The sequence below is a fragment of the Protomyctophum parallelum genome (assembly GCF_964188405.1).
Source record: "Protomyctophum parallelum genome assembly, chromosome: 1".
Taxonomy (NCBI): Eukaryota; Metazoa; Chordata; class Actinopteri; order Myctophiformes; family Myctophidae; genus Protomyctophum; species Protomyctophum parallelum.
This window is the reverse complement of record NC_139697.1, coordinates 7,837,801-7,862,354: the sequence shown is the minus strand read 5'-3', so window position 1 is coordinate 7,862,354 and position 24,554 is coordinate 7,837,801. Positions and strand designations below refer to the sequence as shown.

Below are 24,554 nucleotides of genomic sequence, written 5' to 3'. Positions count from 1 at the left end.
GAATGATTGATTGATTTATGACATTTTATGTCACAGTACCGTATGTAGAATGGGTACAAAAATATTACTACGTAAATGTTATGATGAATTGAACATGGTGGACCCTTGTAAACAAGTGCAATGCTTTATGGGGTCATCCACAGTTAACAGTCTTGTATTGAGTTGTGCTTGAAATGTACTGTAATTCTCCAATCTGTTAATACTTCAATCAATCCTATAAAGTAATATTGCCCAAGTACTGGGAACCCAGACCCCATGAGTGCCTACAACAAAGTGAGGTATATGTCCTCTCCTTATTTAATACTCCTTGATTTCAACCAGGAAGTGACGTATTTGTACAAAAAGAAAATCATGCTGCTGGGGAAAAATGTTCCCTCTGTCCAGAAATAAATCAGTAAACAACATATAATCCTATGGTTTTCGCTGCCAACTACGCAAGCCCCTGTGTGTGACTGTCGATAATAACGTTTGGTCGAAGAGCTTATTGAGGTAAGATGAACAATTGGTTGATTGATTGAACATTTTATTTCACAGTATGTAGAATGATATGGGTACATTTCAAACGAAAGCAGCAGTAAATACAAAAACTGCTACTTTGAGGACGAAATCTAAGACTTGTTTACGTCAGGGTTCCTCCATTTTCAATTAATCGGAACATTTAAGAGACACAGAAATATACACGCGTTCCTCTGTGTATTAGTGTAGTGTGTAACTACTAACCAGCTAGACAGACGGGATGCTGCTGCGCTGAGCTCGTTGCTTTCATTGTTTGATTCGTTGTTTGAACCTCGCGTATAATACGTCACCGTACGACGGCGTCGCGCGCCAAAATTGCCCGATCTAAAAAAGCCCACACAACACAAGGACTGTGGAGGGTGGCCTCACGACGATGCGATGCGTTGAGAGCTTGTAGATCGTTTATTTTCAGATTAGGCACAGTGTTTGTATTGACTTGCGCTTTCGTTTGAAATGTAATGTAGCCTACCCAAGACAAGTACAAAATGTGAATACAAGTTTCAATCAATCAATATTAAGCACAATGCTGTTTGTGGAGTGAGAGTCAGTCTTCTGCTAGCCTCGTAGCCCTGGTCCAAGGCTTACAGCGAGCCTAATATGATGAATTCCTGTTCTGTACTTTAGCTACATAGAAATGTCTAAGACTATTTGTATGTCTCTAAATGTCTGTATGTCTTTAAATGTTTTGATGAATTGAACAATGTGGACCCTGTTGTAAACAAGTGTAATGCTTAATTGGGTCGTCCACTCACAGATGACAGTCTTTGTATTGAGTTTGTGCTTAAAATGTACTGTAAATTCTACAAACTGTTAATAAATATTTCAATCAATCAATCAAAAAGCCTCTCTCTGACGCCTTGTGGAAGTACCTTCCACAGCCCTCTGGTCATATTTCCACTCCCGTGCGCTGTTTTTCTAATACCATGCAGCAAATAAACAAAACGACGAAACCACTCACCTAAACAAAGCCTGCTAGACCTTGGTAAAAGTCTATTCTCGAACCTGGGAAGCGTCTCAGGTCCCCAGTTTCTCTCTAAAATGCACTTTGTGCCATTTTAATAACGCAATGTACCCTGAATTTAAGGACGGTAACGCTATCCTACACTCGCGAACCGCCAAGATCACATTACTGGCGGTTCGCGAGTGTAGGATAGCGTTACTCAGTTAAATTCAGGGTACATTGCGTTATTAAAATGGCACAAAGTGCATTTTAGAGAGAAACTGGGGACCTGAGACGCTTCCCAGGTTCGAGAATAGACTTTTACCAAGGTCTAGCAGGCTTTGTTTCGGTGAGTGGTTTCGTCGTTTTGTTTATTTGCTGGTATTAGAAAAACAGCGCACAGGAGTGGAAATATGACCAGAGGGCTGTGGAAGGTACTTCCACAAGGCGTCAGAGAGAGGCTCGCTGTAAGCCTTGGACCAGGGCTACTAGCCTCTGTACCAGGCTTTCATTTTTGTTGGTGCAAAAATGTAAAGCCTGGAGGAACGCATTGGCCGCTCTGGTCTAAAAGTGGGAGTCAACCCTTCCGGGTGGGCGTCGCTCCAAATGATGTGACGTAGCGCTGCACTAGGGGGGAGAGGAGGGGCCGGGGGTGACGGACAGGTCGATGAGATCCAATCAGGGCGTGCGCAAATCTGATTCTGAGCAACGACCCGCCCCCAAGCTGGGCCAGCTAGGCACTCCAATGTTGAAGCGCTGGGCCCTAGTGGTAAGAGGAAGGACTGCAGGCGGACCCGTGGATTCTTGACGAGGAAACCCCGTGCAACCGAGCGCTCAATGTTAAAGCCCAGCTACACTTCCGCATTTGGACGCCAAAATTTGGTGTCCAAATGCTGAATCAGCGAAAAAATGCGGAAATAGACGGTACTTCCGGCAGCCTTCCGGGTGCTTCAAAACGCCACTGAGCAACTTCCACTGACATGAATAGCGGAGGGGGTGGAGCTTCGCGCCAGTTTAGTCTCTATCCTTTTAATACTCTATGCCTGCCCCTCTAGACCAGAAACCTAACACGTTAGCTCAGGCTAGTCTTCTGCAAACATTTGTCAAAATGTGTTACTTTAATTTTTTAATTTTAAGAAACATAGTATTAACAGAAAGCAGCTGCTTTAGCCATTCCATAATTTCCTCTCCCCCCTCCCCCCCAGTCAAGTGATGTCAGCCTCCTCCTTACCCCAGAAGATGGGGATGGGGATCATCCCACCACCCCAGCAGCAGCAACAGCCTCATTTGCCCCCCAGTGCAGCCTCGGGACCGGGCCAGCCCCCGCTGCCGCCCCAGGGAGCACTGCGAGAGATTTCACCCGTGTTCCTGTGTCGCATCGGGCAGGAGACCGTCCAAGACATTGTCACTCGCACCATGGAGATCTTCCAGTTAACACGGGCCACACAGGTACTAAACTGGACACTGACCGGGGGCGCTATTTCCGTCAGTACCCTCAGTACCCCTTATGCCTAAACTTCAAACATTTTGTAACTAGCCGATCTACACAGACATGTTGTGAGCTTATAGATCGGCTCTTTCGAACTATTCAAAAATGTTTATTTATTATATATTTTTTTATTATTATTATAGTAACAAAAAGGCAAAGACGATAAGGGACTGATGAAAATAGGGCCCTGTGTCTCTAGGGTGGGAAGGGAATTGCTACCGTTTTTTAATTTCCTACTAATGCCATTAGAGATTCTGCTAATCGATCGGATTCTTTAATTCCCTTATTGAATGCAGGTCCATTTTCAGTGAGGAAAATGATTAGGAATGCCCATGTTTTCAACTGTTTAATTATCTACCTGTCAAATACATACACACACACACATTTATACATTTATACATGTATTGTATGTATGTATGTATTTATTTATTTATTTATTTGTGACATTGTTTTGCAATGAGCAAATTCCAGAAAAACATGCTGGCATTGATGAAAGGAATTGATGAGCTCGGAGACATACAATTTCTATTCTCAGAGTTAACGATTCAGTTTCCCATCCTTATTATTCTGTCTGCACGCAGGCTTCCTACCAATACCATGTACCTGTCAAACTACTACAATAACATTAAAGCCACAAACACAACACCTGAGGAAGCTGGCGTTAAATTCGTTCTACTGCTATGCCACCAGAATGTGGAATGCTCTACCAACAGGCATCAAAAAGTGTGATTCAAGAGTCCTTATCCTCCTTCAAAACTGCCACTGCAACCCCCCTACTGTTTACTGTACATATATGTTTTTATTGCTGTCTAGCATATTATTGTATATTTATTGTATGTCTTGATTAATTAAATACACAGGACCACAATGGTTATCCTTTTAGCACTGTTTTTTTTTTGCAAACTAAGTATTCAATCAATCTAGTCAGTCTTTCCCTGAGTGAATAACTCCCTTTCCCAGAATTGTCATTATTGCCCTTTTAAATTAAGTGAAAATGTGGAATGTCTTTACTAAAACCCCAATGCATAGTGGAACAGAATATAAAATTCATTGTCCTTGAAATCCAGAGACAAACGGGTGTGTGTTTGTCCGCCCGTAGCTTCCTAACGGTGTGACACAGAGCCAGGCCATGTACCAGGACCGCTTTGGGAAGCTGCAGGAACACCTACGCCAGCTGGCCCTGCTGTTCCGAAAGCTCCGACTCCTCTATGAACGCTGCGTGGAGATGACCTCTGACCTGCAGGAGGATCCGGCAGAGGTCAGTTTATTTTCTTTTTCTAAACAAAAACTAAATCTATGCCAATGTGGTAAATGTCCCCCCCCACACCTTTCCAAAATCTTCAGTCTTTCCCTTTCTTCTTTTGCTTTCTTTATTGCATATATTTCTTTATTGTAGATCTACAAGCTCAAAATGCATCGCAATGCAACATGTTGCGAGCTTGTAGATGAGCTAATTGTCGTGAAGTGTTTTTTCTAAGAAACATGTATTTGTGCATTTTCATCCTCAGCTGGTTCCTTACAAAGCGGAGGAGATTGCTGGGATCCGAGTGGAGCCCTGTAGTCCTGGTGTCGCCGAGGAGAGACAAGAAGTTCTTGAGGTCTGTACCTGAATCTTGACACACACACACACACACACACACACAGAGTCTAAATCCCATAATATGTCCCCCATATTCCTCTGGGATAATATTGGGAGTTGACTAGTAGTGGAGATAGCCTAGATCCCATAACACACGGGAGTCACGTTGCAATTTTCTAGTGATTGTCCAAACGACCCCTGACCACTGGTGTACGGTGTCGTCGGTGTGTTTAAAAACGTAAAACTATGGCAAACACCCTACAACAGTTGTTACTGAATTGCTAGTCTGGAAACATGCTTTCCAGGGCAAAGGGGATGAGGCACGCCTGCCCCATATTGGTAATAATTGTCACAATTATTACATAATTGTGTAATCGCAATTAATTGAAAGAATCTTTGTATATTTCAGTTATTTGTCATGTCTGCCCTGTGCACTTTTTTACTATGAAGCCTAAATGACAAACAGAAATGTAATTTCTATTCAATACCCAAAACACAAATCGTTAATCGCAATTATTTCTTTGACAATTCATCGTCAATGTAAATGTGTAATTGTGACAGCCCTACATATTGGCTAATCGGTCTGTGTGCGAGGCTCACAAACAAAGCTACTGACTTACTGTGTCATAACTGGGCTGTGAAATTACACCGCAAATGGCCTCTAGGTGGCAGCATGAACTCTGAAAGAGGCCAAGTCAGTGGACCAGCAGGATGGATGAGTCTTGCTCTTGCCTTTTCTTTCTTTTTATAGCCCAAAATAAATATTGATATGTATTCCGCTCATTAACTCATGTCTTGAGAGCCAAGTTAATAGAATACCTTAAATACAGAACTTGAGTAATATAATGGCAAAAAAGAAATGCTATGGGCATAGTAAAAAGTTATGTTTTTACTTAGTGCGTGACTGATTCAAAATAAAGCAATACAATTTCACAACCAATATTTGCAATGTAAACCACTGCTCCCATCAAAATGCAGTTCAGAGATGTCCTCCAGTCAACTGCCCCATTTTAACAGTTTAACCACATGAACGCTGGCATCCCAAAACTAGGCATTGGGTGAAAATAGCCCATCTTCAAGCTCATAACTCGTCTCAATGTGATGTGTTGTGAAATGGTAGATAGACTATTTTTTGATGAAGAGATTTGGCGTAGAGGGTAGGGGGGAGATCAAGTAAAACCCCTGGGGGACCCCGGTCATTGAGGTAGATTTTAACCCATTTTGGGCGGGAACCCCTTTTGGTGTTGGCATTATGTTATGCTTTAGCTATTGAAAAATAGCAGATCTACAAGCTCATAGCGCGCCACCGAGTGGCACGCTACAAGCTTGTAGGTCTGCTATTTTCTTTTAAATCGAAGAACGACTGACATGGAAACATAGCTTTTTCAGAAAACTGTCAGGATGTATAGAAGACATTTTTTTAATCTGATCTCAGGTCAAAATGGGCCACAATTCTCATGTCCTATATTGTGAAGCTTGCTGATGCTCATGTGTGTCTGTCATGTCATCCACCCTGCAGAAAGTGCGTCAGAAGAACCAGGAGATGAAGGTTCTGATGGACCAGATGAGGAACCTGCTGTGGGACGTCAACGCAATGCTGACGCTCAGGAAGTGACGTGACATCACTTAACACCTGGATGGACAGGGCTTACATACAGACTGCCAATGAAGCAATGACTGGTGGAGGGGGACGTGACATTTTACAGTATGCACTCAACCTGCATCTTTTGTTCTCAATCTTCCCCAGAACGGAGAGCGTACAAATGTAACTAAACTAGAGGTTCGCTCCCCTCTATCCCTCTCTCTCCCCCTTCTCTCTCCCCTCTCCTCCTCTTCTCCTCCCCTCTACTCACTCCCACTTATACCAGCTTTAGCGGCTGACCCTTACTGGTCCATTCGGTTCCATATGTACACTGTACCGAATTACCGACCTGTAAGGGTCCATTTGGAACCCCCTCAAGGAGCCCTGGACCCCACTTTGAGAACCACTGGTGTAGAGTTTTGAGTGGTCAAAGCTGTTTGTTGGATTTCTCAAATCCCTTCCTCGCACGCGATGGAGATGCAAAGAGGTGACGATTGAATCAGAAAGGATGAAGGCTGTTCGAGGAGGAGAACATTTCACTCCAGTACCTTCCATCTAGCCTGGTTAATAAACCAGACCGAATCAGCCGTTGGCAAAAATAAATTGCCTGCCGGCGGATTTCGGTCTGGATAGGCTCAATTGTACGCCCATTTCCTACACCAGAGAATGTGGGCGGCCAATCGGGACACGGTATGCAATATGGGCGGGCTTTGGTACAGTGACTTTCAATGCTTGAGACCTTTGACTGACAGTAGCTCTGACCAATTGCGTCAAAGAGAAAATGTTTCCCTGGAAATGAAATCCAAGCTGAGCCTCCCCAGACTAATATCCCGCGGTCCGTGCGATATTAGTCTGGTTTATTAACCAGGCTACCTTCCATCCCCTTCTAGACGCTGGCTGGGCTGTGATTGTCAGCGTGTTAGTGTTAACTTCTTTCTTTTAAGGGATTACCTTTTTCCTTCTCATAAATATTCAAATAAGTCTTTAACCATCTATCTATGTCACATTTCTTTCACGCAGTTCATATTTTTGAATTGAAACCCTAGTTGCCTTGGGTGGAAATGCATAAAACATTAATTCTTCCAGAAAGCACAAGCTCATCAGATGACGAACAACGGGAGGATTCTTCCCTTCAGATCCTTTGTGTGTTTTACAAACATTAGCCTGATGGGTTTAGGGGGTTTGAATCTGAATTAGCCCCTTGGCAGCTATGTATCTCAGGTTATATGTGTGTGTGTGTGTGTGTGTGTGTGTGTGTGTGTGTGTGTGTGTGTGTGTGTGTGTCTGGTGCAAGACGGGACTGAAAGAGTGTACACACCTGTGTATGCATGTGATTAATGAGATTAGCTGCCTGTTTGCAAGGCAACACACCTGTTTACTTTCAGGTTGTTGAGACTTGCTAGCTGGTGATTTATTTTTGTAAAATGTTCATTTGGGTTCTTTTTTTCTACAGAATAAAATCTCCTTTGTAATGAAATCTCAGAACATGGTTATATTGTCCACTCTATATTACAGTTCATAATTGGCAAAATGAGCAATTACTAATATGCACATGTATTGTTTTTCAGCTGGTATTTTTAGCTAACACCAAATGTACCAAATGTTTGTCTTGGTAGTTTTCGATGGGGCTGCTTCATGCTGTGTATCTCACTTGATTGTCCTCCAGGACCTGGATTTGATTTATGATCTGAATAATCAACGTAATCAATTATTTAAAATATATGGATTGGCAGATCTACAGGATCATAAAGCATTGCAACGTGAGCTTGTAGATTGGCCATTATGTTTGCATGACAATTACAAAATTAAACTTTTGTATGATGAAGTATAAAGTAGAGATTTAGTGGTTACGCAGACAAATTGATTTAGTTTATTATAAAAAAATAATCAATTAGAATTTGTTTCTATAAATAATATACAAATTTAAAAACAAATATGCAAAAGTAACCAATAGAATAATCACAAATATAATCAATAGTTGCATTGGCAGCCCTAGATCAGTTACGATATTGTCAATTGCAATTGTTCCTCACATTTGGGTCCCAATCAACGGGTTGAGAAACTAATTTTACTGTTCTATCGATTAGGTCTGAGGAAGACCAAGACTCTAGTTGCAGTGACTGATCACTTTATTAATCATTCACTAAAGGCAATTTGTTTCCTTCTCCCATACTGTGAATAACGTACTACATATCCATTAGATTTGAAGTCGAGTCGTGGTGGTCCGGGCACCCTAGGCTGCAATGCCAGCCCGACAGCGTGTCGCGGGTTTGAATCCCGATCCCTGATGACTGTGTGTCACTCCCCACCCCATCTCTTTCCCCATTTCCTATCAGTCTATTGTCCTATCAATAACAGTAAATAACGATTTGGGTAAAGGAATATGCCAAGTGTAATCTCGCAAGACAGATTCTGCTTCACTGCCATAAGCGTAGTGTTATTAGTAGGAATAAACAGAAGTGGACAAAGAAAGGGGAGGAGCAAAGCCAAATTCCTGTTAACTACTTTCGACAGGAAAAGACGGTGACAAAAAATACCCCCACCCCCAACAAATGGGTTCCCACTTCCCAGATTGTGCCAAGTGTAATACATTATGAGTAACACCACAAAGTGCCATGCCAGGTTATTTGCATTTAGAAATGATTTCTTTTTAATTGGATTTAACAGCTACATTGAGGATGTGAAGTGATCCGGTTCCTTGGAGATGTTCCCAGCACACGATGACGTTAGGATGAGTTGACAGCCAGAGTGCGTGGCACCGATACCAGTGCCCTGGGCGTCCGACACCTTCCTTTCCTTCCCGTCGTCACAGCAATGGCACTGACACTAGAAATACTTCTCTTTTGTTTTTTTAATAGATTGTCTGTTCTTTAATGAGAGACCAATCACAGCCTCTTTTAAGGCCCCTGACGTTACCTCCAAAAGCTTTTGCCTGGATCCATTTTGCAGCTCATAGCGCTACTGGTCCCATATATATATATATACTTTATTTATTCCTGTCTGCTGGAAGGTCCTAGACCTAGACAGTCCTCCAGGGCCTGTCATAAGTAGAGCAAACCGCTGTGTGTTTGCCTGCAGGTCAATCGTTCTGTGACTGTCCATAATATCACAGGCTTTTCCAGACTGTCATCCCACGCCTTTCACCGTTTGCTCTGCTCATTTGTCTGCCCGTACCAACAGTCCTCTGTTCTTCCGGGTCATACACAATGAAAATTCCAGTGTCAAAATGGACTATATAAACCATAAACCATTTTGACACTCTTCAGTGTTCAAATGAACACTGAGGAGTCGTTGCAGCGTGCCTGTTTGTCTCTCATCGCTTCATGCTCGCTCTAGGTCTTTGTACTTCTTCCGGAGGACGGACACCTGATCCTTGAAGAGCACGGGGTCCAGACGGAACTGGGAGTGGACCAAGGGCATGTAGCCAAACCAGCTGGCAAACGTGTTGACGCACTCCTGCCGCTGGCTGAAGTGCTCAGGGTTGGCCCACGGGGCGCTCTTCGTACCCTAGAGAAGAGGTCATGACAGTGGGATTGTCATCATGGTATATACAGCATGCCTAGAATCCTATGCTGCCGTTCACACTGGCAGCTACGTAGCTACAGACCACCATTCATTTCCAATGGAAGCCAGCAACATGAAGGTACTAAGCGACTCGAGCATGTTGATCAACACTTCAACAGTGACTCAGTGACAGATAAGCTGTGTCACTTCATTTTTATTATATATATTCTTTTTTTTTTCTTAATTTTTATCCCAAGATTCTGCAACCAATCTTTTCACCCAGTGTCAATTATCTAATGTAATCCTGGGCGCTACACTTCCTCTGCCAACCTGGGGGGGGGGGGCAGCGGACTGACCTCATGCTTCCTTCTATGCATGAGGAGTCCAAGCTGCTTCTTTTCACCTGACAGGGGGGAGTTTCCCTGGCCGGACGTAGCACGTGGAAGGAACACGTTAGTGACGTTATTCCGACCAGTTCCTTTCCCTCCATCAGGTACCTCGGCTGGCCAGAGGGAGGCAGTTTAGAGACCAGGATTACTGCATGTTTTTTGTAGGGGTACCTACCCTAGGGGACACAGGGAGAACATACAGACTCCAGAAAAAGAAAGGCCCTTTCGCCAACCCCGCCTCGGGTATGGGCACTGATGACACAGAGGAGAGAGCACGCCCCCAGCACCCATAGCGTCCCCAGTGGGGACCTTCTAGCTGTGAGGCGACAGCACTACCGACTGTGCCACCGTGTCCCCTATTATATATATTCTTTATAGTATATATTTTATATTATTTATTTTCTGTAGCTGGCAATGTGAACGCAGAATTATAAAGTTAAAAACTGCATTTTCAGTTTTTGTCAAAAATAGCATCCCCAAAAATGTAAAAACTGCACAATTTCAGTTAAAATTGAATGTTATGGTTTTCTTTAGAAACCTTGAACGTGAATAGTAAATCAATATAGAGGGTATGCGCATGCATAAAGTGAATGGTAAATGGAGTGGAGTATGGGCTGTCAAGGCCAGAAAAGTAGTTTTTTGCCACTCAGTAGGCGTTCCCGCATAACTTCCGGGTATGTTGATGATGTCACGCGCATACCTTCTATTGGCCAAAGTTTGCCTTTGTTGCCTTATTGGCCATAGTGAACATTACATTCTCGTTTGTCAACAATTCCTTAGTAATCATTATCCAAAATGAACTAGCATGCACTCAAAAACAACGAACACTAGCAACATGTTTTGCTGGTGAATGAGAGGAAAATAATGAGAAAACATCAGTGACCTAGTGATGCCACTGCACTGACCATAGTGATGTTGCTGACCTGTGGGCTGGGCAGCTCCTTGTACTGTTTCCTTTGAGCCACTTTGATCGGTGGCAGGTGCGTTACTGAGGAGACCAGGAAGTTCATCAGTATGTCCTCACAGTTGGAGGTGTGGTCCACCAAGGCCCGGAGGGCAGGGGGAAGGTAGTGGGAAAACAGGTAGTGATAGTACCTACATATGTAGAGACAGCACAGGAGAGATATGGATCATGGATGTGTGTATATTGATATTATGTTTCTTATATAGTTTCCATCCCCTCTGGGTTTGCCCATTGGGTGAGCCCATTGGAGAAAAGGAGTACCCTAAAGTGTAAGTTGATTTATTTTAAGTTGACTACACTAGATTGCTAATAGATGGATACATCGTCCTTCCAATACCTCTCTGATTCATAATCCTCGATCGTGTAGTTCTTGTCACGTACTCTCACACTATTCCCTTGTGTCCTTCTGTTCCTTAATTATTCTCCTTTTCACTTTGAAATTCACATCATTATGCTGGCTTGTGTTCAAACTCAATCATCCTTTTCCATGGATTGTTCCCCTCTTGTGATTGTTTTCCTCAATGTGTGTGCGTGTGTAATCTGGGCGTATAATTGAGTGATTGTGTCTATTCTTTTGTTATACAGTTTATTTTTCTAGCACATTTTCTAGCACATCAATTTCATTTCTATTAGATTTCATATTGTAACTTTTAGACTGTGAGCCAGGACCTCAATTGTAAACAGTTGTTTACATGCAAAGCACCACTTTGGCTTGCAGAATCGCAAATGTATTCATTCATTAAACATTTTTTGACATGCACTAAGTGAGACAAATCGAATATCGTGCAGGTTCCACCCCCAGTTCATTTATTCCGTAAGCTAGGACCCCAAATTTACCATCTAGGGGGGAATAATTCTCACAGTGATTTTTGGAAGGTACAATATACACCTATAGCCGGAAATGCAATAGTATTGCAGCGGTGGTAGCCTTCTGTGTGTTATCAATCCATTCACATAACCCCACACTAAAACACGCATTTAGAATTTTGCCTATACCTGTACATATAGAACCGAAGCATTCTACTTCAAACTGATGATTCTCTCTAATTGTTGACCATCTCTTTTTGAAAAACGGTAGGCTGTAGTGGGCATAGCTCAGACTATTATGTTCTCCAGTACTGGCAGTGACAACATAGTGACTATACATTACCATGATTACAAACATACAGTAGATTCTAAGGAAATGTATTATGAAATTCAACAAACGAAATAGCCTAATGTAAGTGTGTAAGTAATACATTCTACAAATTCTAAATCCTAACAGTTCTCTCTATAACATGCGTTGCTAATTGCTATACATATAGCTATAGTCTAAACTAAAAGATTGCAATTCATTCATGACTGTTATGGGCTTGATTTCATTCATTGCACGATACTACGTGCAACAAATTATATCAAGGCCAGGCATTATTTAACTGAAATATACACTGCCAGACTGGGTTACCAGCCAAGGTGCCTGGACCGCTGAGCCACGGCCCAGGTCTGGACCGCTGAGCCACGGCCCAGGCCTGGACCGCTGAGCCACGGCCCAGGTCTGGACCGCTGAGCCACGGCCCAGGTCTGGACCGCTGAGCCACGGCCCAGGTCTGGACCGCTGAGCCACGGCCCAGGCCAGAGCTACTTATTCCATTCTGTTACTTTATCCAACCTTATAACTGATACAGTGCTGACAGAGCAGACACATGATGACATCATTATATGGGCACATTTCCTAATAATGATGACTCAATCAGGCAAGCTGGTACACTTACCCTTCTTGAGATTCTAACTACCTTTTCTGTAGAATGTCTTAACCTCAGACTTCCCAGTAACTGACAACATTGACACACTTCCACGGAACAGTGCACAAAGGCGTGTGTGTGTGTGTGTGTGTGTGTGTGTGTGTGTGTGTGTGTGTGTGTGTGCACGTTAGAGTTTTCAACAGCCCTGAAAATTAAGGCCCGGCCCTAACTGGGCGCGAGGCCCGGCCCGACTGATTAGCATAACTAACTACTGGATCTGTGAAAGCGTTGTTTCTGAAACCATCAGGTAGCTGACACGCACGCACGCATGCACACATGCACGCACACGCACATGCACATGCACAATTGTTCCACTTTTGCTTTGGCAATGTTAACATATGTTTTCTCATGCCAATAAAGCCCTTTGAATTTAATTAAATTAGCTACCACTGGTGAAATGCTATTACATATTTTCCTAGCTCTAGAGAGCCTAAAAATCACTATGAGTACCAACCAACACTACTGGCTCACAGACTTTTTATTCAGCTTGTTTTGGGCAGAGACTATTAGCAGGGTGCGGAGCAATGGACATTTTGGCAAAGGCCACAAGTTGAACTTGAACTACTGTAGCACATGTCTCTCCCCACCGAACAAGACCCTTAAGTAAAACCCATGATCCGATTGAAGCACGGTGCATCGTCACTGTACCTGTGGCCTTGGAAACCCAGCCGTTTTTATTTTCCGTCTGCACCTTTGTTAAATTGACACACACACGCACACGCACACCCGTACACACACACACTCCTCTCTCTCTGTCGCTCTAATTAATTAGTCTCATGTCCAGCAGCTGCGCACAGTTTCTCCCGGCGGATCCTGCCGGGAGCTGCCTATGCCATAGAAAGCATAGGTGAGTTCCAGGCTGCTGTACCTGTGGTAGAAGGCAGCTCCAGTGAGGACGATGGAATAGTCGTTGGTCCATTTGGACGTGTAGCCCCAGGCCTGCTTCAGCGGGTCCCAGAAGTGACTCCTGGGAGGGTAGCCCACGATGCGCTCCGGGAAGCTCTGCCACACCAAGAAGGCAAAGTTCACCTGAAACAAGCCATGGAATGCTTCAATGTCTACCATGTTTAGGACTGATGATTATAATGATTACTTTTGACACATTTGCAGGCTTTACACACACACACACACACACACACACACACACACACACACACACACACACACACACACACACACACACCTCACTGGTCAGCAGAACTGTATCCTCATCCAGACTCAGCACCGCCTCTGTCTCTATGGCAACGTGGGGCAGGAACCGACTGGTTGTCTGTGTGAGAAATGGAAGGAGAGGTGAATGTGTGCACCACTCCTGTATGCATGCTCTGTGCCGTGGTCATCATGTTAAAGGATCAGTGCATGTCTGTACAGAATCATTCCTAAACATTTACCCCCATTAATGGCTAAAACATTTGTTATCTTGCCTTTTCTCCAAAGTCAATGAATTTAGCAGAAAATCTTTCAATTTATATTTAGTTTGTTAATTAATCATCCTTACTCAACAGACTATTTTCAGCTACTGCCTTTGAAATGCATTAGATGCAACAAAAGTGTAACTTTGACAAAAACAGAAGCATACAATCAATCAATCAATCAATCAATCAACTTTATTTGTTCAGACTCAGGGTCCAATAACATAAAACAGTACATACAGAGAAGAAACACCCCTAACCCATAAAAACATCATTTTTACAATAAACATTCATACCAGTGCTTCCAGAAAGCAGACCGGTACCTGGTGCTACTGAGGCTGGGGTTACATAGCAGCATAATTATGCAGTTTCTAGACTCATTGAGCCGACACATAAATTTATACATCAAGTGTCTCAGTAATGCATGAAAGGTGTAAACTCCCACACTACAGAATAACTCACTTGCACTGCTCCACCTTGGTTTGTTCAATAATATACGCATGCAGTCATTATAGACCGATTCACAGAGGGGTGCCCTGGGCGCGGCCATTACTGAGGGGTAATCCATTGAGCAGGTGCTGCATAGGCCAGGTGTAGCTAATCAGTGCTGCTGCACTCAATGGTACACCTCAGTAATGGCCGCACCCAGGAAACCCTCTGTGAATCGGTCTATAGGCAACCTGCAGTTTATACAAACTTGCTTTCTTAAATTTCACCCACAAGGGGGCGGTATAGAGGGGAGTACAGTATGCTCTAAAAAGATTAACTTTAACCTCAGGTGAACATGAGCGGAATTTCCTCCCCAGCATGTTTGCCTGAGCATACAGTATACGGCGCTGCCTATACAGATCCTCATCATCAGACAGTTGGTCAGTTATCACATGTCCCAGATACTTGGCTTTACTGCAAATGGATAACACCTGATCAGATAAATAAAAGGAGGGAAAGGAGAGGTCTTTATCCCCTTTCGTCCTGCAGAACATTACTACGCTCTTTTTGGCATTGTATTTAATATCATACGCTACCCCATATTCGGAGCATACATTTAGCAGCTGTTGAAAGCCAGCACTACTGGGAGAGAGTATTGCCAAGTCATCAGCGTACATCAGATTGTTTACCAGAGAGTTTCCAATCATACACCCTGTGTTACAGTTATTCAGCTGAACAGAGAGGTCATTCATGTAAAGATTAAATAGGGCTGGGGAGAGTAACCCCCCCTGCCGGACCCCATTACCTACAGTAAACGGAGCCGAGACCCCACTTCCCCATCTAACCTGCATGCTCTGGTTAGCATACCAGTATGCCAGGATTCTTATGATGCTGTCAGGCACCCCCCTTTCCTTCAGTTTTAGGAACAGCTTCCGATGACAGACCCTGTCAAAGGCACGGGAAGCATCAATAAAACCAACTATAACAGAAGAATTATGGCTTTTGTAGTTATCGACCACTTCCTTTAAGGCATAAATGCAGAGGTCAGTACCATGTTTAGCCTTAAACCCAAACTGATTGTCAGTATGTTTATGTTGGATTACCCATCCCAAGCACGTTTCTTCTGTCCACAGGCCCTTAAAATGTCTTACAAAGCCTTAAATTCATATTTAATTCACATTAAATTAGTTATTTGATATTTTCGGAGGTGATGTATTCCCAATCTCATCATACCGTTCCGAGTTAAGGAATAAACTGAAAGAAAACCAAGTATCACAAGGATCCTTTTAAAATAGCACCTGTCGCAAATTGCAGCAGGACAGTAGATACCAGAGAGTGCCGTCAGCAAGTTGAGGGTGTTTCCTGTAATTATACCTTTTATTGTTCCTGGTATTGATGACGATTTGTATTGTACTGTATGTCTTGTGTGTTCTGATTAGGAATTGAATACTGTACATAGAGGACCACAATGGCCTTTCTTGTGTTATACTTGCGTATGTGTACTTGCTGTACTGTTTGCAATTTGGGTAAATGCTTTGGGTAAGTTTAACGATAAATGACTTGAGAAAAGTGAATACTCAACATGGTTAAAATATAATAATGCCTGTAATCTCTCTGAAGCAGCAGTATTACAGTATGTTCATTTTCGTTTTAAGTTTGGTCTTAAATTTCATTCTTCTTCAATAGTCTCTTGCACACAATGCAAACCTTCTAACCTATCACAAAAATCTTTTGTGATAGGTGTGACAGGAGTAGACACAAAATACAAGGAATCAAAAACCACCCATCACCACACATCACTATTTTCACTTGCCCAATAAAGACATTTATTTCGGTCAAGAACATTCAGGCATAATCTGTATGTCTGAAGGTCCTTTTAAATAATACAGAGTTCGGTGTGGAAAGAGTGTTTCCAAACGAACCACTGAACGTGCATTGTATGTAAATATGTATGGTTTCATGGTCTGTGACTGTGATACACGGATACGCGCAAAACCACAGATATTTGAAGGATTTATTATTTATGTTTTAACAGACAGGCCCCCAAAAGAGGACATGTCAGTCAGGGTAAAAGAGGACAAAAGTTTCTGGGATTATAGACGGGAAGAAGAACAGAAATGGGCTACAGAAACAGACCAGCTGAGTGTCAACCTGTCACGGTGTCACTCAGAGGACAGGGTGAGTGAGAGTATGAGTTAGGATTGGAAAGGACAGTGACCCTCACCTTCCTCCTTCCATCTGTCACAGTGAGGGGGACAGGCATGGGCGGCCATTTACTCCTATGGGGAGGCGGCTTCTCGCTGTTCCACAGAATGATGATCTGGGGGAGGCGGAGAGAATCACAGAGGAGCAGAGACTCATTAGATAAGCTAATTAAACTGTTCAGCTCACAGGCGTTCCTGACATAATATTTCTTCAGTTCATTACGTTAGCTCATTTCTAAAGCTACGTGATCGCAGCAGGAATGGAGTAACTTTTGCAACAATTACGTGTGGTGAAAAATATACAGCAATTTGATTGTTATCAATCTCAGTTTGTGTGTTCTATCATATATCACGATGACATTTTCCACATCATAAGTATATCTTCGAAAATCTAGGCACCAGGTGGTGCAGTGGAAAAAGGTTATTGCCCACCACCGTGTAAGGAGACTATATAATAGGGGTGTTATCCTCTGCTGTGCTTCCGGCTTGGCCAGGCTCTCCAACGAACTGCCTGTGTTTGAGCGATCTCTGTCACGGCATTAGCAAACCTCTACAAATTGGAGGGTGCCTGCTCAGCAGGGAGAAGAACTAGGTCAGCCTGACAGCATGTAACTCTCCGCCTTTACAATGAAACTCACTGTCAGGTGAAAAGAAGCGTCTGGTGGCTCCATATGTATTGGAGGAGAGGTGTTTGTCTACACCCTCCCACATAGCCTCGGTACCCAGGCTTTTATTTTCGCAGCTCAAAAAATGAAAGCCTGGGGGAACGTGACACATGTCCTGGTCTAGGAGAGTGGGAGTGAACAGAGAATACACAGTGGCAGAATACCTGAGCACCGTGACCGACCCAAAACAAAGAACAATCTTAACTAGGTACAGACTCAGTGAGCACAGTCTCGCGATCGAGAAAGGCCGTCATAGGCAGACCTGTATCCCGAGAGAAGACAGACTATGCACCCACTGCACACAAAATGAAGTGGAAACCGAGCTACACTTCCTAACCATCTGTCCATTGTACCAAGACATCAGAGACACATACTTCCCAGATTACAACCACACACGGAGATTTTGAAAACAATGACAAAAAACTCCCAAATCTGCTGGGCGAAGTACATCAATGTGCAAACACAGCAGCAAGATTTGTGAGTTGCTGTGATAGGAGAAGGATATCAAATGGAACACAACCACCCTAAAGACTAATCATTGTGTATATTCCTGCACTATACCTGCATCGAGTGATATTGGTACATAGAAATTGATCTATTGAAGATTCTGATCTTCAAATGTACATCATTTTTGTTTTGATTGTATTGCTGTATTGTTCTTTCTGCTTTGGCAATGTAAACGTATGTTTTCTCATGCCAATAAAGCCCTTTGAATTGATTAGAAAAATTAAACTACAGTGTAGAGGGGCGTCGCTTTCCTCCGCTGATTTCTACCAGGGAGGGGAGGGGGGGGGAGGGGCGGAGCGGGGCAGGGGTGGGGGCTCAGATCGGTGAACCAATACCGCGGCCCGGCTACATCCCACATGACCACATTTAGGGGTCAGCAGTGATAGCAGGGACTACACGTGGGTGGGGAAATTGGGTATTGGCGTAACTACATTTGGAGAAAAGGGGGGAAAGGACCCGCTAATTTACCTACAGTATGACCAGTATTAAAATAATTTTCCAGGTTACCTGTGAACAGTATTTGGACTTGGAGACCACCTGGAGCAACTTCATGATTGGCTGAGACTGGGAGACCAATGGGGAGACAGCATGGATGACAGCCGTGAACTCCTGTCCTGGAGTCACCCCTGTGGGAGATCATAATCGAAAAATAGAAAGACGAAAGGCAAGTGGTTAGGATGGCCCGTAAATCATTTTTTGACAGGCATTTAGTCCAGGCATTTTAGACCTAAAATGTGGGTCAACCTCACTCAAATTGCAACAAAAACAAATGCAACGGACGGCGTGTCCTTGTTATGTTCTGAGTGAGATGGGACAAGTCTGATGTAATTTGTAGGAAGGGAAAGTTTTGATAATGGCCTATATATGATCCTACCAAAAACAGATGTGTCAGTGACGAGCCCACATGGTTGTGCATGCTATATTTGACCATGCTGTGGTTTCTCCTTTATCTAACTAACTATACATAATGTCTAGTGTCTACAATACATCTAACTGAACTGCTGTGATAAACCATGACCGAGATAAATAAAACTAACTAACTACTTCTGCATCTATCTACCGGTATCTAAGTATCTATCAATAAGTCTATCACTATAGTATCAATCTACATCCATCTGTCTATTGTCTATTCATCTATCTCTACAGTATCATCCAAGAGTTGATTCTGGTGACGTTATCTCTGTCTACAGATCTGCTTGCAAAATTAGATAATGCCACATTATCACCAGGGTGGATGGGCAATTGCTGCCATTTGTTTCATGATTTCATGATTTCCATTTTGGATTATACATGAACACTTTCAGTTTTTCATAAATAGAATAGAAAATAGATGATACTTTATATGCGTAGGATGCAACTAAAATGTATTTTGTGTGAGGTCAAGTTACAGTACATTATTGGCTGGACTAATGTGTGTAAAGTTGCAATATGTATGAGTGAATTATCTATTCATTTGTGATCTGGGAATTTAAACTCATTTAAACTTTGTGAAAAGCGAAAGGCTGGAGCCTTTGTTCAGTGAAGCGAGGTGTGCATTTACCTAGTCCCAGGTAGTAGAAAGGAAAATGAGCCAAGTGTGTGGAGTATTCTGGCAGGACCAACAGGCCTCCTGGAAGGGCGTTCCACATGTACCTGTTCCTCGAGATGTGGGAGAACACGCGGTCCTTTATGATCTGCAGAAGTGACATTAACACAATTATTTAACAACTCTCTTCGCTGAAAATAGCTGATGTCACAACATGGCATGCTGCATCACGTTTTGAGCTTGTAGATTGGCTATTTTCGACAATGTTTGTCAATGTCAAAAAACAAAACAAAGCAATTCAAAGATACAAAATAAACATCAAGGGCAAGAAACACGGACACGACAAAAATATATAGAACAAGAAGATGCATTAACACAGAACAAAATATACAAAGACAGGAGAGATAAAGTGCAATTAAAAGCAACATGCCCAGAATAGATGCACTCTATGGTTCAAATAGATGAAAAACATTATATTTTGATTGATTTAGATTTTATTGTGTGCCTACCACTACTAATGACATGCCAATAATAGGAATGCCAGGTTGAAAGTGCGTAAACACTTTCTGTGTGGAGTTTGCATGTTCTCCCCGTGTCCCCTAGGGTAGGTACCCTCACAAAAAACATGCAGTAATCCTGGTCTCTAAACTGCCTCCCCCTGGCCAGCCGGGGCGCCTGATGGAGGGGAAAGGAACTGGTTGGAATAACGTGTTCCTTCCACGCGCTACGTCCAACCAGGGAAACTCCCCCCTGTCAGGTGTAAAGGAGCAACTTGGACACTCAGGCATGAAGGAAGCATGAGTTCAAGTCCGTTGCTCTCCCCGGGTTGGTGGAGGGTGTGTAGAGCCCAGGATCACATTAGATGATTGACACAGGGGTGAATAATGGGTTACAAAATCGTGGGATACAAAAAATATATATAAAAAAAAAAAAAAGTGCGTAATTAAAGGCTCCATTTTCACACTCAGGATCCGTCTGTCTGTACAGGGATTAGTCTTGGCAACACTATGGCATGCGAGTTACACTTAGCAGACCTACAAGTTCATAGCGCGCCACTATGAGCTTGTAGATCTGCTAAGTGTGGGTGGAGAACAGTGATTTGGACGTCGATGGTGAAACGCAAACGAGATGAAATGAATATATCCACGTTTGCAGGTTTTGTGACGAGGTGTTCGTTTCACAGAAACCCGGGCCAAATTCATTATCTCCTCTATAAGGCCGATAATGAGTGTCTGGTGATTCATTTTTCATTTTAAAAAAAGTCCCATGTTCAACACATGCACTGGCACGCTCTGGTTTACCTGCTGATCCACAATCCTTTTGTTTTGGTAGAAAGAAATGTTGTCCTATGAGGGCTGTGTTTGTGCATGCACCCACGTGGATATTAGAATCAATCTTATCAATTTAACCTTGTATGACACCCAAATACACTAACACATACACGTGAAATGGTAAATGGTGCATTTATATAGCGCCTTTATCCAAGGCGCTTTACATAGATTGTGCGTTACATTCACCCATTCATACACCGATTGCGGCGGAAGCCATGCAAGGTACCAACCAGCACATCGGGAGCAATTTGGGGTTCAGTGTCTTGCCCAAGGACACTTCGACATGTAGACAGGAGGAGCCGGGATTCGAACCGCCGACCCATGGATCATTGGACGACCTGCTCTACCTCCTGAGCCACAGTCGCCCCTGCCCACAGAACCCCTGCATAGTGTCTATCTATATTCATGGTACACCAGAACAGTTGTCATAATTTCCACTGCATTTATAATTACTTTACACGTCTCTTGATGTTGTTATGTTAATATTCATCATTCAGTATGTACTTCTTCTAATTACTTTTGCTGTATTCTTATTCCCCGATGGGCTAAAACAAGAGCTTGTGTGATGACAGATGTCTGCACATCTGGAGCGTCAAAGCATTTTGGCAGTTTCCTCATCTTCACACCAAGCTGAGCATTATTAAGTTGGAACTCCTGCCATGTTGCCTTCTTTTATCGAATGTTTAAACACGTGCACTGACAGTTCAGTCACAGTGCGATCAATCACACTGTTAGTGTTACGTACAGTCAGTGTCTCTGACAGCACTGTGATCAATGCAAGCTTCCCCACCTCCAGTGGTGGTAAATGTACATTTACACAAGTACTGTAATTAAGTATAATTCTGAGGTACCTTTACTTTATTTGAGTATTTCATTGATACTTTAACCGTTTGGCCGCCATGATTAATTAATTAATTCACTGTAATTCAGCTCACGTCGCGATGTGATGCATTTGTGAGCTTGTAGATCGGCCATCTCTGTGTTTTTGGTACTTTAACTTTGGTAGTACGCCTATATTTGATGCCAATCAAGTCACACTTTGAATACTTTTACTTAACCCATTCTGACCGGGCACCCATTTTGGTGTTAGCATCATGTTATGCTTTATCTATTGAAAAATAGCAGATCTACAAGCTCATATCGCGCCACCGAGTGGCGCGATATGAGCTTGTAGGTCTGCTATTTTTGAAAAATCGAAGAACGACTGACATTTTTTTAATCTGATCTCAGGTCAGAATGGGTTAAGCAAAAACATTTATGATCTGAGTACCACTACTTCCAACAATGGCAGTCACTTCACTTGTCTGGTAATATATAGTGCTTAATGCACTTCCCCACTTCCGCCAGCAGGCGTCAGTGTATCAGCAGCACCAGCGTGATGCCATCATCCACTCGGGCCCAGAGACTCATTAACCTCAGGCTCAGTGCACAGCTGTCTCCCATGGGAGAGAGGTTCCCCCCTACACGCTGTATGTACATAAGCAGCTTATCGCCAACCTCCAGAAACCTCTTGTCTTTATCTTTAAAACCCGCCAGCAGCCAATAACACCAGGGGCGGACAGAGTTTTTTCTTCTTTTTTTTCCCACACACATAAATGGTCTGCATTTCTGTATCTCAGTGCAAAGCCTTCAGAACCTTCAGTGGGCTGATGTGTTTCAGGTTTCACAAAGCTGAGCGAGGGCAGTGAAATTTGGCGTTTCCTCACATATTTCACATGCAATTTAGCTACCAAGGGAGATGCTGGGGGCGTATGTAAAAATATACACAAAAACATAAGCCTGCTGATGACACAGGTTCCCAACCTTTTCTGAACCAGTGCCCTCTTGAAAATCTCGAAGTCATCCACGGCCTTGGTCCGCGTGCGTGCGTGCGTGCGTGCGTGCGTGCGTGCGTGCGTGTGACTCGTGTCAGACTGACCTCCAGTGTGGTGAGGACTATCTTGTCCACAGAGGAGAAGTAAGCCTCCCACAACATCTGGGTCTTTTGTCTCAGAGCCAGGATTCTCTCGTTCCCCACCGCCCTCACTGTGGACGGCACCTGGACACAGAGACAGAGGACACAGAGAGGACAGAAAGGGACATTAGTACATACTGTAGCTACTCTAGCCCATTCTGACCTGAGATCAGATTCATACGAGGTTTCCACTGGACACACACTGGTCTGATTAACCCATTCTGACCTGAAATCAGATTCTAAAAATGTCAGTCGTTCTTCGATTTTTCAAAAATAGCAGACCTACAAGCTCGTATATGAGCTATGAGCTTGTAGATCTGCTATTTTTCAATAGCTAAAGCACGACATGATGCTAACACCAAAATGGGTTCCCGGGCTAGCTGTCACAAGGGAGTGTCCAAATTGAACTTTTGGTTTCATTTGTACATTCAGAAGTTACAACTATAGTATTGTTTACTCTTTTTAAAACATTTTAAAATAGTTCAAATAGCCGATCTACAAACTATTTTAAAATGTTTTTCAAAGATAGTAAAATATGGCAAAGAAGTTTAGGGATAAAGGGGTAAGGCGCAGACAAGATAGGGCATCTCTACCCCTCTTCCAAGTCACAATCCCTGCTAGGCCAAGGCAGATGTTGTACTTATTATTAGTACTAATACTTCAGGAAATACTACTTGTCCAGCAGTAGTACTGCAGGTGTAGTCTCGCGTTGCCAGACTGTTGCCTCTCACAATTTTCAAATGCTTCCTTCATACAGTCTGGAGCAACGGAAGCTGTGATCATGAGTAAAATATAAAGCAGAAGTGAAGCCTCCTCCCCACTGTGCACACATTTATCCTAATATAAATATTAATCATCTTAGGATATATAGCTTGTTGCTTTACTTGCTTTAGCAGAAAAGGAAATGAAAAAAAGAAAATGTAAAGATATTTTAAAATCTACTCTGAGGTGTAGTTCCAGACTCTATATAGCATTCAGAGATTGTGGAATAGTTGTACACGAGACTACTGCAGATGTGTTCCTTACAGTTTTATATTGTTTTGACCAGGCCTGGAATGTCCTCATTTTAATCACAAGGCCACATGGCATGGATTAATTTGAAGGTGGGACGGGGGAGTTAAAATGTCAGATTCTCAACAGAAGACACTAGTGTTTAAAAACGGTGTGAAATAAAACTCTGAGGAAAGAGGCAGAGGATTTAACCAAGGCCACTGTGGCCTCATGGGAATATGATGTTTTGAGGGGCAGGTTAAATTCCTACTAATCACATAGTCCATCATGCACATTGGTTAAAATAACATTATCTCTGAAAATGTATAAATAAAATTGTAAAAAAAAAAGAAAAAAAAAAAAGAAAAAAAACATTTTATCTCTATGGAAGAAGAAAAAAATAAATGCGACTATAACTGGGTGGGGGGAAGGATGGGGAAGGGGAGGAAAAAAACAAAAACGAGTGATATAAAGAAATGTGTTAGGGCAAGTGCTACGGCAAGTTTTGGAACCAGAAGGGAGAAGAGTTTGGGATACGTTGTCCCGGCGTTTTTAGGTACTTAGACCTCAATTAGTTAATAAGACTGGGTCGAGGGTTTTTGAGTGAATTATCTAAATTGATTCATTGGCTTTGGAGAGTTAATCCCAGTGGTTCCGTCTAATTGGAGGAAAGCAGCGGTGAACAAAGTGCCAGCAGCATAACTCCTATAAACCCAGAGCCTCATCTATGAAGAAGAGCCCGGGAAGGCCTACTCCTCTCTCTCTCTCTCTCTCTCTCTCTCTCTCTCTCTCT

General features: G+C 43.0%; 2 protein-coding genes across 4 annotated transcripts in view; one reads left to right on the top strand and one right to left on the bottom strand.

Moving 5' to 3' along the window:
• The first annotated feature begins 348 nt into the window (after positions 1 to 348).
• On the top strand, positions 349 to 6,902 carry LOC310867832 (mediator of RNA polymerase II transcription subunit 30). The gene is made up of 5 exons (XM_083777981.1): positions 349 to 489; positions 2,662 to 2,905; positions 4,045 to 4,203; positions 4,454 to 4,543; positions 6,044 to 6,902. The coding sequence occupies exons 2-5, from the start codon at positions 2,669 to 2,671 to the stop codon at positions 6,137 to 6,139; spliced, it is 582 nt and encodes a 193-aa protein (XP_083634107.1). The 5' UTR covers positions 349 to 489; positions 2,662 to 2,668; the 3' UTR covers positions 6,140 to 6,902.
• A 1,069-nt stretch (positions 6,903 to 7,971) lies between these two features.
• The window catches only part of ext1c (exostoses (multiple) 1c), a 124,840-nt gene continuing 108,257 nt past the window's right edge, over positions 7,972 to 24,554 (bottom strand). For 2 of the 3 annotated variants that reach the window (XM_083771199.1, XM_083771198.1), the window contains exons 5-12: positions 22,736 to 22,855; positions 19,502 to 19,634; positions 18,469 to 18,587; positions 16,810 to 16,905; positions 13,928 to 14,014; positions 13,613 to 13,773; positions 10,905 to 11,094; positions 7,972 to 9,613 (exon numbers count right to left, since the gene is read on the bottom strand). In XM_083771199.1, coding sequence (XP_083627325.1) covers positions 9,428 to 9,613; positions 10,905 to 11,094; positions 13,613 to 13,773; positions 13,928 to 14,014; positions 16,810 to 16,905; positions 18,469 to 18,587; positions 19,502 to 19,634; positions 22,736 to 22,855 — 1,092 coding nt within the window. In that variant the 3' untranslated portion in view covers positions 7,972 to 9,427. The remainder of the gene's footprint in view (positions 9,614 to 10,904; positions 11,095 to 13,612; positions 13,774 to 13,927; positions 14,015 to 16,809; positions 16,906 to 18,468; positions 18,588 to 19,501; positions 19,635 to 22,735; positions 22,856 to 24,554) is intronic. The other variant, XM_083771200.1, reaches the window with a different exon arrangement.

Coding starts and splice junctions, on each gene's coding strand:
- LOC310867832 (XM_083777981.1), top strand. CDS start 2,669: ATGTCAGCCTCCTCCTTACCCCAGAAGATGGGGATGGGGATCATCCCA. Junction 2,906..4,044: donor AGTTAACACGGGCCACACAG/GTACTAAACTGG, acceptor GTCCGCCCGTAG/CTTCCTAACGGTGTGACACA. Junction 4,204..4,453: donor TGCAGGAGGATCCGGCAGAG/GTCAGTTTATTT, acceptor TTTCATCCTCAG/CTGGTTCCTTACAAAGCGGA.